We start from the raw sequence: 12,085 nt of genomic DNA, 5'->3' as shown, positions 1-12,085 counted from the left end.
GGAGAGAGAACAGTTCAGAGACACTATTCTCATGCTGTTCCTGGATGGAAGCAGAGTCAGGTGTGATGGGATGTTGGCAGGAGTTTGGGATCTCTTTCTGTGGACCATTTTCAGGCTGCTCTCTTCCTCCTGGCTGCAGTTGCATTCCCCCATTGGTCTTGATTCTTCCATTCTCCTTCCCCAGGCACCCCTTTGGCCCTAGACCAGTTCCTTCTTCCCTACATCCTCATCCGGATTTTTACCTTAGGAATCTCTTCCCACCCTTTCATTCCTTCTCTCTTTGGCAGACTTGAAGTATAATAGCTGTGATATTCCTGAGGAGACTTGGACGGGGTGTGAGAGTGAAGTGGCCTATGCCACCTACATTCCAGGATCCATCATCTGGGCTAAGCAGTATGGTTACCCCTGGTAGGGCACCATGATGACATAGAGTATCCTTGGTAGAGAGAGGGAGGGAAGGAAATGGAAAGCATGTGTGATGTAAATAGTACTTGCCTTACAAATAGAAAGGGTTGCTGGGGGCTGAGGGTGGGGGTAGGTGGAGATAAAGTACCAAGCTTAGAGGCTTTGCAAAAGTATCTTTGCCAGAGGATTCCTGGTGGAGATGGTATCTTCTTGGAAAAACAGATCTGACATGCTACCCTGAGTGAGTAGGAAGAGGAGGGTAGATTTAAAGCGTCAAAAAAAAAATTTTGTGTATTTATTTGAAAGGCAGAACAACAGAGAGAGGTAGAGACAGATGGAAACACACACACACACGCACATACACAGATCTTCCATCAGCTGGTTCATTCCCCAAATGGCTGCAACAGTGAGGTCTGGGCTAGGCTAAAGCAAAGAGTGGGTGTCAGGAGCCCAAGTACTTGAGCCATCATCTGTCTTCCCAGGCACATTAACAGGGGGCTGGATCAGAAGCGGGGCAGCTGGGACTGTGAACCGATGCTCTGGATATAGGATGTAGGCATCACAAGTGATGGCTTATGCTGTTGTGCTGTGATGCCAGCATCCCCCCTCCCTTTTTCTTCTCTAAACCCAGGAAGCCATATTTAGGTCCAAAATGGCTTTAGTTTGAGGAATTCCCACAGGTCAGGACTTTAAGAAATATTTATTTGAAATGTAGTCATGCACACAAACTCTCACCTATGTATGCACACATACACAGAGATCTTTCATCTGTTGGTTCACTCCCCAGATTTCTTTATTTTTTTTTTAAAGATTATTTTATTTGAAAGTCAAAGTTACACAGAGAGAGGAGAGGCAGAGAGAGAGAGAGAGAGAGAGAGAGAGAGAGAGAGAGAGGTCTTCCATCCGTTGGTTCAATCCCCAGTTGGCCACAACAGCCGGAGCTGCGCTGATTCAAAGCCAGGAGCCAGGAGCTTTCTCCAAGTCCCCCATGCGGGTTCAGGGGTCCAAGGACTTGGGCCATCTTCTACTGCTTTCCCGGGCCACATCAGAGAGCTAGACAGGAAGTGGAGCAGCTGGGTCTCAAACTAGCGCCCACATGGATGCCAGTGCTTCAGGCCAGGGCGTTAACCCGCTGTGCCACAGTGTCAGCCCCCCCAGATTTCTTTAACAGCCAGGTCTGGACCAGACTGAAACCAGGAGCCCAGACCTCAATCCAAGTTTCTCATGTGGGTGCATTATTTGAAATATCACTTGCTGCCTACCAAGGTTCACATAGTAGTAAGCTGGAATCTGAGGTGGAGCCAGGACTCAAATCAAGGCAATCATATGGGGTGCGGGTGTCCCAAAGGGTATCTTAACAGCTGTGCCAAACACCCACTTCTAAGACATTTTTTCCATTGAGATGAGACAGACATGCAAAGTAAAGAAAATGAGGAGGGGTCAATAGTTTCTTCCTTTGGAGATATTCCTCATTAGAAGATTTTGTTTGCAGGGTTGTGGGAGAGCCCAGAAGGATAACAACTTTATTAAAAGGTTTTTGGTTTGTTCTTTAGTAGTGACCACTGGAGGGTACTGACAGGCAGGGGATGGGAATCTGTCTTTGGGATCCTTTGCTTGCCAAATGTATTGCCATTTTCTCTCCATGATGAAACTGTACTCTATCTAGCTCCCTTTCTTCAACTCACTATACCTGTCTGTCTTCTCCAGGTGGCCAGGCATGATAGAATCTGATCCTGACCTGGGGGAATATTTTCTTTTTGCCTCTCAACTTGATTCCCTGCCGGTAAGTGTCCTGGTGTAGGCTAAAGTAATGAGCAGACCCATCCTAATAGAATTAGAAACAGGCGCAGCCAGTGGACACATGTGGAAGCAGATACTTACATAGGAGAACAAACACAGAGATAAGTGCTCACACATAGAAAGAAACTGGCTTACATATCATTAAATATCCATTGCAAGGACATTTACAGTTTTTTCCCTTCCAATATTTATTTATTTGAAAGGCAGGATTACAGAGAGGCAGAGGCAGAGAGAGAGAAGTCTTCCATTTGTTGGTTCACTCCCCAGATGGCTACAAGGCCAGGTCTGGGTCAGACCGAATCCAGAGCCTCATCTGGGTCTACCATGTGGGTGCAGGGCCCCAGAACTGGGCCGTCCTCTTTTTCCCAGGTGCATCAGCAGAGAGCTGGATCAGCAGTGGAGTAGCCAGAACTTGAACCAGTGACCATATGGGAAGCCGGTGCTGCAGGCAGTGGCTTAACCTGCTACTCTATAGCTCTGGCCCCATTTTGTTTTTGTTTTTGTTTTTAAATATTTATTTATTTGAAATAGTTGCAAGGGAGAAAAAGCGACATCTTTGATCAGCTGGTTTATCTCAAATGGCTGTGATGACTCTGACTGGGCTAGGCTGAAGCCAGGAGCCTGAAACTGCATCTGGGACTCCCACAGGGGTGGCAGGGACACAAATACTTGGGCCATCTTCTGCTTTCCCAGGTGTATTAAGGAGCTGGATCAGAAGTGGGGCAGCCAGAACTAGAACCGGTACTCATATGGGATAGCAGTGTAAGTCAGGCTTCAGGGAGCGTGTGAGGCCCAGTACTGTGGGGAGCAACCCGGACTAGACTAAGTTACTGGAATTAAGACTTATTCTATGCATCTGCTCTCCCACAATATGGTGCTGAGAAGGGAGTAACAACTTCTACGCAGCTGCCTCTCGCCAATTTGATTGACTGAGCTGCAGGAGCTGATCTTGCTCCTGATTGGAGGAGAGCAGCGTACTCGGTGTGTGGGTAGCAGAGTTGGGATTGGTGGAAGAGGACTATAAAGGAGGAGAGAGACAACATGCACCAGGAACATCTAGGGGGAACATCTATCTGAAGGAACACCTGTGCAGCCCCCGAGAGAGCCGGCCGGTGGTGTGCCGCTCCCCCGCGGAAGTGGGGAAGGTGGCGGGGGCACCGCCCTTCCACGGAGGTGGAAGGGACGGTAGCCAACCCGGGAAGAACCAGCAGCAAACCCGGGGAGGGCCGAGCAGACAGAAGAACAGCGCAGGGTCCTGTGTCGTTCCTCCACGAAGACGGGGAGCGACACAGTACTTTCTCTGTGAATCCTGTTTGCCCCCAACCTCCTCTGGTGAGAGGAGAAAAGCATGGAGGACAGGAGCCTTGACAGGACCATCTTTTATTTCAGTCTAAATACCACGTGACATTTTTTGGAGAAACAGTTTCTCGTGCTTGGATCCCTGTCAACATGCTAAAGAATTTCCAGGAGCTGTCCCTGGAGCTAGCAGGAGTGGTGAGCAAACCCGGAGGGTCTGTTGTGACTCAGAACTGGGAAGTGAAAGCTGCCCTTTATTTAACCTGATTTTCTCCCAGAGGAAAGCGTGTGGTTAAAAAGTCCCATGTCTAACCAGGTGTGCCAAGGACAAGGTTATGTGTAAGGGACTGTTCTTTCTACCAGGCTTATGGTGGTATAATGATTCTTTTCCATGTCCTTCTGTGCATGTGAGTAGAGGGCCTCCCTGAAGACTGAGGCTTTTAGAGTTGAGCCAGAGCAAGAGTGGCAGACATGAGGACCCAGGTTAATTGTAGGTTTCTGTTTTAGCGCTGTGGACATTTTGGGCCAGGTGGTCCTTTGTTGTTGGGAGCTGCCCTGCATAATGGTTAGCAGCATTCCTGAGCTCTGCTCACATCTAGCCAGTAACACCTCATACCCCCACCCCGTCCCCTGCCCCAGTTGTGACCAAAAAAAAAGTTGTCTTCAGATATTTCCAGGTGTTTGCTGGGGGATAATCTCTCCTAGATGAAGACCACTGGATTGGTTAACTCGTATTTCTTTCATGTAGTCACTTTGGGTTATACCAGCTTTAAAATGAGCAGAGGCCCAACAGCTCAGGGTCCTTAGGAAATCAAGCAGTGAGTATTAAGTCAAGAATCTGGATCCTAAGAAACGTGAGAGGGGCATTTGGTCTTGCAGTTAAAGTGCCCATGTCCCACACTGGAATGCCTGGTGGCTTCTGCTCCTGATTCCAGCTTCCTGCCAATGCAGGCCCTGGGAGGCAGTGGTGGTGGCTCTTGTAGGGTTCTTGCCACCCATGTGGGAGGAGACTTAGATTGAGCTCCTGGCTTAAGACCCATGTAAAGGCAATTGTGGGCATTTGGGGACTGAATCAAGAATGGGATTTCTGTTTCTGTCTCTTAAAAAAAATAAAACTTGTGAAAGTTTAAAAATGGAGTCACCTGAACCTCAGTCTTCTCAGATTTCTATGGGACTCGCTTTGAAGGCACCAGAAGGTTGGTTGAAATATTTCTAGGTTGGTGTGATGCTTACTGGGGATGGGATGGGGGGAATGGAGGACTGCGACTGGGCTCAAAATATTAAGAAAAGCAGTATTAGATTAATACAGGAACCGGAACTAATTAAAGATAATATTTGTGGGTAGCAATATGTTGGGGTTACTTCGCTAATATTTACTACTAACTCTTTATTATTATTTAATGTTTATGTTTATTTGAAAAAAGAGTAATGGGAGGGAGAAAGGGATATCTGCCATCTACTGGTTTACTCCCCAAATAGCTGCAACTCTGAAGCTGGGAGTTCCCACGTGGGTGGCAGGGAGCAGCTGGGACTCTAAAACACATGCTTTGACATGAGATGCTGTTGTTGCAGGAGGCAGCTTAGTTCATGGCACTGTAACATAGTTACTACTATTTAAAAAAAAAGATTTTTTAAAGATTTATTTATGTCAAGAGCAGAGTTACAGAGAAGAAAGATCTTCTCTGTTCATTCCCCAAATGGCCACAGTGGCTGGAGCTGAGCTGATCTGAAACCAGGAACCAAGAGCTTCTCTGGGTCTCCCACATGGGTGCAGGGGCCCAAGAACTTGGGCCATCCTCTGCTGGTTTCCCAAGTGCATTGGCAGGAAGCTGGATTGGAAGTGGAGCAGCCAGGACTCTAACTGGCGCCCTTATAGGACTGGGACTTTAACCTACTGTGCCACAACACTGGCCCCTTGGCTATTGCATTTCTGATCCAACTCCCTGTTAATGGCCTGGGAAAGCAGTGGGAGATGACCCAAGTGCCTGGGCCACTGGACCCATGTGGGAGACCTGAAAGAGGTTCCTGGTTTTGGACTGGCCCAACTGGAGCTGTCGTGGCCAACTGGGGAGTGAACCAGCAAATGGAAGACCTCTCTGTCTCTCCTTCGCTCTGTAACTCTGCCCTTCAAATAAATAAATCTTTTTTTTAAAGGCAGAGCATAGAGTAAGAGCAAGAGACAGAGATCTTCCATTTGCTGGGTTACTCTGGGTGAAGCTGAAGCCAGGAACCAGGAACTCCATCCTGATATCACACATGGGTCGCAAGCCCAAACATTTGGGCCATCTCCTGCTGTCTTTTTCAGGTGCATTAGCAGAAGCTGGATCAGAAGTGGAGTAGCTGGGACTCAAACTGGTACTCTGATATGGATACCATTGTTGGAAGCGTCAGTTAATCATCTGTGCCACAACACTGGCCCCTTATTACTAATTCTTAACCTTTAAGTCAGTATTTATAGTTGACACTAATCTTCCATTTCAGAAAAAGTGCAGGAACAAGGACTGCAGCCAGAAACTGGAGGCAGCTCTAATGATGGCTCAGCAGGCAGAACAGATCAGCATTCAGGTGGGAAAGTGTTGAGACCACATTCTTGCTCCTCTTAGGTCTCAAGCACAAAACGATCCATCCTCTCAGCACTGCAGGAAACCAGCGTCCTTCACATTATGTGGTTATCTTAGAATTACTCTTCTTCTCAGACCAGATTACCTTGATTCCTTTCTCCACCTGCAGTCTAGTGAGATCCTGTCTTGTCTAGACAGACACAGTTTGTGGTAGGGAGCATCCCATCTCCCTGTTTAACCTCAAGTATCAGGTATATTTGCCCTAACCTTTCTTTCATGCAGAGTCTTTTTTTTTTAAAAAAGATTTTATTTATTTACTTGAGAGGTAGAGTTACAGAGTGAGAGAGACAGACCTCCTCCCAACCACTGGTTCACTTCCCAAATGGTTGCAATGGCCAGAGCTGAGCAGATCTGAAACTGGGAGCCAGGAGCCTCTTCAGGGTCACCCAAGCAGGTGCAGGGGCCCAAACACTTGGACCATTTTCCCCTGCTTTCCCATGCCAAAAGCAGAGAGCTGGATTGGAGGAAGAGCATCAGGGACACTCATATGAGATGTTGGCACCCATATGGGATGCTGGCATCACAGGCAAAGGCCTAGCTTACTACCCCATAGTGCTGGCCCTACAAAGTCAGTTTTTTTTTAACTTGTTTGACAGAGTTATAAACAGTGAGAGAGAGACAGAAAGGTCTTCATTCCATTGGTTCACTCCCCAAAAAGGCCGCCATGGCTGGCGCTGTGCTGATCCGAAGCTAGGAGCCAGGTGCTTCCTCCCAGTCTCCCAAGCGGGTGCAGGGGCCCAAGCACTTGAGCCATCCTCCACCGCCCTCCTGGGCCACAGCAGAGAGCTGGAGTGGAAGAGGAGCAGCCGGGACTAGAACCCGGTGCTCATATGGGATGCTGGCACCGCAGGTGGAGGATTAACCAAGTGAGCCATGGTGCCGGCCTATAAAGTCAGTTTTTTACCCTCAAATTCTGGTGGTGGCATGGAAAATAACAAACAGTGAATTTCTTCTTCCCAATTATTTGTTGAATTATAAATAAACTGGAAAAAGAGCAGAGTTAGTACATATCCATAAAAGTGCAGATAAACCTAATGTGATATTTAAAGAGAAACTAGTATGGGAAATGAATACAAATTTCTTTGTAACTAAAATTTAGAAGACAGAGCCCTTTGGGTAGCAGATGATGCTCTTTATTTCTTGTTTCCCTCAGGAGCGGGTTAACTTGTTTGGTTTCCAGAGCCGATACAATGGATCTGACAGCAGTGGGGAAGGGAAAGGTAGGAGATGCAAAGGATGTAGACTAGAGTGGGCAGCAGGGCTCTTGCAGGCGGGCAGCATCCCCGCTTTCCTTGATTCTGTATTCCATGTTGTCAGCCTCATTCTGGATTCCAAAATAGTAGGCTCTTATGAACGTCATTGACCCAGGATTCAGAATGGATGACAGATGGCTAGAGGGAGGAATGGAGAAAGGAAGAGGGGAGGGGAGGGAGGGTTGTGTGTGAATAGTCATGGACTTTGGAAAGAAACATGGTAATCTGTGGTCACATTTTGTGGAGATACCACTTGGACATTGAAGGCAGATTTAGAAGACACATTCTCGGAAATCAGCTCCATTAACTTATCAACAATTTTATTGGATAAATATTTTAGCCTTTCTTCCCGTTTTCTGTTGCAGACTTAAGGCCCTCTGAGTCTAATAGCCCAGAGTCCTGCTTGGAGAAAGAGGGGGAGGAGGAGTCAGAGATAGAGGAGGAGTCAGAGTCAGAGAAAAAGGTAAGATTAGCCTTAAATATTGGCTTAGGTAGCGTCTGGGAGTTTTCTTCTGGCCAATACTGCGAGGATCTGGTTAGCATGGACTTCTATTTGCTAAGGAAACATCTTGTCTCTGCTTCAGGATAGCCCCCGCTATCTGGTGTCACCTCCTAGGAGTCTCAAGGGAAACAGGCTCCCTTCTGTGCTTATTCTTATTTCTCACATCTGTAGAAGCTTCTTTTTTGATAATCTCAGTGTCTATGATGTTTATTTGGTTCTTCCTAGAACAATTTCAGAAAATAGTTGCTTCTCTACTCCTTTTTCCCTATGTGGACACTTAGGATAAACATTCACTTGTTTTGTTAGTATCTCTTTCCAGGTATATTAAAATATATAAATACACACACAAACACATAAATATATATATAAACTTTTTTCCTGTTTTTTTTTTTTTTTTTTTTGACAGGCAGAGTTAGTGAGAGAGAAAGACAGAGAGAAAGGTCTTCCTTTACTGTTGGTTCACCCTACAAGTGGCCATTGCGGCCGGTGTGCTGTGCCGACCCGAAGCCAGGAGCCAGGTGCTTCCTCTTGGTCTCTCATGCGGGTACAGGGCCCAAGGACCTGGGCCATCCTCCACTGCACTCCTGGGCCACATCAGAGAGCTGGACTGGAAGAGAAGCAACCGGGACTAGAACCCAGAGTGCCGGCGCCACAGGCAGAGGATTAGCCTAGTGAGCCACGGCGCCGGCCCCTATATAAACTTTTTTAATTCAACAATTTTTATCTTGCTTGTGTTCTTTTTTTGCCTTTGTTTATGCATAAAGCCTTGCATTGACTAAGACCAAAAGGATGGGGAAGTGGCTGCACACTTTGCACACTTTTATCTGTGTAGTCATAGATTTAAATTGTATCAGGTTCACAGAATCTAATTTGACTCCTCAAAGGCCACTCATGATTCTGAAGCATCCCCCTCTTAAAAATGATTATGTGACTTAATTTATCTTTTTCTAATTTTCTCTCCCATCCTCAGGACCCAACTTTGCCCAGTCCCAAGCAAGCCAAAATACGAACAAAAAATCCCAAATCAAAGGGTAAGCAAGCCAGATGGAAATGGAACATGTCTCACAGTTAAGATGGGGCTGAGGTAGACAGCTTCAGGGGTCTGCAGGTAGCTATACCTTACTGACTGTCTCAGCTCCAAGACCTGAGGAAACAGGAAAGACTGACTGATAGTGTCAGAGGAGGAATTGTGGCCACCTCACTTGAGTGCACTGAATTCTAAAATCTTAGAAAAGATGGAAGGGTTAAAATTAGCCCAGAAGGATGACTTCCTGGAGAACAAGGCTTTGGGGAGAACCAGAAAGAAAAGGAGAAGGTGCAGGGGACAGGATAGAGGGAGAGGTGGAGAGGGAGAGGACAGAGAAGAGAAAGAGAATGGGAAACTAGATGCCACCGAGAGAACTCACTAGATTGAGAATGACTAGAAGATGTGGGGCAGGCAAAGATGAAGTGGAGGGTCCATCTGCCCTTGAGTTAGAAGTTAATGAATTTCTTTCATGGTTGGTTAGTGGAGTTTGTTGCAGGCATGACCAATGGACGAGGTGGGACCCTGCCAAAGAAGACAGTGAAGAGATCTCTAGACAGTGAATGTACAGCTCCTTCTACACCCATAATGCGAGGGGAAGAAGACCAAAGGAATTCAGATCCTGATCAGCCAGGTCAGACTTCAGGCCCATGAAACTGAGAATGAGGTCCTTGTCTACCTCTCCCCTCCCTTGATAGTTTCTTAACAATTCTACAGTTTTTAATTATTTTAAAGAGTAGAAATTAGAATGAAAGGGCAATTCTCAGATTGTACCCAGCACACTCTATGGAAACCCAGTGGTTATTGATTTGATTTGATGTAGGGACAGAGGATGGAAGGGACCAGAGAACTAATGTTCTTTTTTCCTGTTTTTTACTTTTAAAAAACATGTTTATTTTTTATCTACTTGAAAGGCCAAGTGTGTGTGTGTGTGTGTGTGTGTGAGAGAGAGAGAGAGAGAGCGCGTGAGTGTGCAAGTAGGAAAGATTTTTAACTGCTTATGTTTTTCCCCCAAATACCTGCAATAGCTGAGACTGAGCCAGGCTGAAGCCAGGCTGGGTCTCCCACATGGGTGTTAGGAACTGAGACACCTGAGCCATCATTTGCTGCTTCCCAGGACACATTAACAGGAAGCTGGGCTGGAAGTGGAGTAGCTGGAACCAGAACAGGCACCCAAGTATGGGATGTGGGCATCCTAAGTGGCAGTTTAACGCGCTGTATCATAATGCCTACCTCAAGAGAACTAATGTCTATTGAGCTGGCTAGAGACATACTTCTGTGCTTTTTCCTTTTTAATTATTTCAGTAGCTCTGTGACTGGATATTGCCACTTTAAAGATAAGGAAACAGGCCGGCGCCGCGGCTCACTAGGCTAATCCTCCGCCTAGCGGCGCCGGCACACCGGGTTCTAGTCCCGGTCGGGGTGCCGGATTCTGTCCCAGTTGCCCCTCTTCCAGGTCAGCTCTCTGCTGTGGCCAGGGAGTGCAGTGGAGGATGGCCCAAGTGCTTGGGCCCTGCACCCCATGAGAGACCAGGATAAGTACCTGGCTCCTGCCTTCGGATCAGCACGGTGCGCCAGCCGCAGTGCGCTGGCCGCGGCGGCCATTGGAGGGTGAACCAATGGCAAAGGAAGACCTTTCTCTCTCTCTCTCTCTCTCTCACTGTCCACTCTGTCTGTCAAAAAATAAAAAAAAAAGATAAGGAAACAGACTCAAAAGTTTTTTTTTTTTTTCATTATTTGAAATGCAGAGTTAAAGAGAGGCAGAGAGACAGAGAGAAAGTCTTCCATCCACTGGTTGACTCACCAAATGGCCACAGTGGCCAGAGCCAGAAGTCCTCTGGGTCTCCCATGCTGGCGGCAAGGGCCTAAGGACTTGGGCTGTCTTCTGTTGCTTTCCCGGGCCATAACAGAGAGCTGGATTAGAAGTAGAGCAGCTGAGACTTGAACTGGCACCCATATGGGATGCTGGCACTGCAGATGGTGGCATTACCTGCTATGCTATAGTGCCAGCCCCTCAAAGGGTTTAAAATGTGTTCAAGACCTGTGTCAAGCATGTGGCTGATCAATGGCTTGAATCCAGATTTTTCTGACAACCCACATTCTTTGTATTTTGAAAGTCAATCTTTTCAGATATTTCTTAGAAATAGGAATTTAGGAGTTTGACTTATAAAAGGTCAGTATAGACTGACCTAAAAGGACTTTCAACTTTCTCACCTTCTCATTTAGGCCCTAAGAAAAAATTTAAAGCTCCCCAAAGCAAGGCCTCAGCAACCAGTTTGGCTGAGGAAGAAGTTAGAACAGTGCCCAAGGGCCTGACCCCACAAGTGCAACGGAGGGCCTGTCCCTCGCTGGGGAAAAGACCCAGACTCCAGGAGCCAGCAGCTCAGGAGGCTGAAATTCTCCCTCCTGAAGATGAAGTCTCCAGTGACTTGGACCTGGAGCAACTCATGGAAGATACTGGAAAAGAACCAGAAGAGAGAGAGGAGCCTCAGCACAGAGACAGTGAAGAGGAGTTCATGGCCCTCTTTGAGGAGTAGCTGTGCTCTCTTGCCTCCCTGGAGCAGGAGGAAGGTTGTTCAGTGGGGTCCTGAGACATGGACAAATGTTGAGCTGTTAACTGGCTAGAAGGTTCAAGTCATGATCATGCAGTTTGTGTGTTAATAAAGCAGGTTACTGATGCCTTGGGTTTGGTTTGTGTCTAACCACAGGTGGGTTTGGCTCTTTCCCTCTTCTCCCGTGTTCCCCATAGCACATTGTGGTTTCTGGTGTGGACTCTGCACAGTACAGGAGTCTGGGGAGGGCAGCGAGTCCTGGGAGACCCTCACAAAGGGCAGGTCCAGGTTCAGATGCTGGCTCAGCTCCAAGGCCTGTGTGGTCTTGGGAAAAGCCCTTTAGCCACCTAGTTCTTCTTTCCATGCCCCCAGTGAGCACGGCATCCACCTGCGCTTTCTGGTAGTGCCTCAGTGTGGTGACACATGGAGCACATGTCACAATGCTGACAGGGGGAGAGACGATTAGGGTTAGAGCCAGGGCAGGCCTTGGGTTCTGGGAAGACTAGCAGTGTCTAGGGATTTGTGTGCTGTGGCCTGAGGCAGTCGCTGAAGGAAAGTTCTGGAGGAGGGGTTTTGGGTGTGGTCTGTATATTGGAGTTCGTTTTTGGTGGGAGAGACTGAAGTTGAAGGTG

At 47.3% G+C, this 12,085-nt stretch overlaps 1 protein-coding gene across 30 annotated transcripts in view; it reads left to right on the top strand.

Annotated features, from left to right (window-relative positions):
• The window catches only part of ZCWPW1 (zinc finger CW-type and PWWP domain containing 1), a 33,622-nt gene extending 22,042 nt beyond the window's left edge, over window positions 1–11,580 (top strand). For 17 of the 30 annotated variants that reach the window (XM_017342589.3, XM_070064422.1, XM_017342588.3 and 14 more), the window contains 9 exons: window positions 288–408; window positions 2,113–2,188; window positions 3,595–3,699; window positions 5,983–6,066; window positions 7,276–7,342; window positions 7,741–7,838; window positions 8,848–8,908; window positions 9,386–9,535; window positions 11,128–11,580. In XM_017342589.3, the coding sequence (XP_017198078.1) occupies window positions 288–408; window positions 2,113–2,188; window positions 3,595–3,699; window positions 5,983–6,066; window positions 7,276–7,342; window positions 7,741–7,838; window positions 8,848–8,908; window positions 9,386–9,535; window positions 11,128–11,438 (1,073 nt within the window). In that variant the 3' untranslated portion in view covers window positions 11,439–11,580. The remainder of the gene's footprint in view (window positions 1–287; window positions 409–2,112; window positions 2,189–3,594; window positions 3,700–5,982; window positions 6,067–7,275; window positions 7,343–7,740; window positions 7,839–8,847; window positions 8,909–9,385; window positions 9,536–11,127) is intronic. The other 13 variants (XM_008258024.4, XM_051847726.2, XM_070064425.1 and 10 more) reach the window with 10 other exon arrangements.
• Window positions 11,581–12,085: the final 505 nt, after the last annotated feature.

This window comes from Oryctolagus cuniculus, chromosome 19 (assembly GCF_964237555.1).
Source record: "Oryctolagus cuniculus chromosome 19, mOryCun1.1, whole genome shotgun sequence".
NCBI classification, from domain to species: Eukaryota; Metazoa; Chordata; class Mammalia; order Lagomorpha; family Leporidae; genus Oryctolagus; species Oryctolagus cuniculus.
The sequence above is the reverse complement of the archived record's forward strand: the minus strand, read 5'-3'. Positions and strand labels throughout refer to the sequence as shown.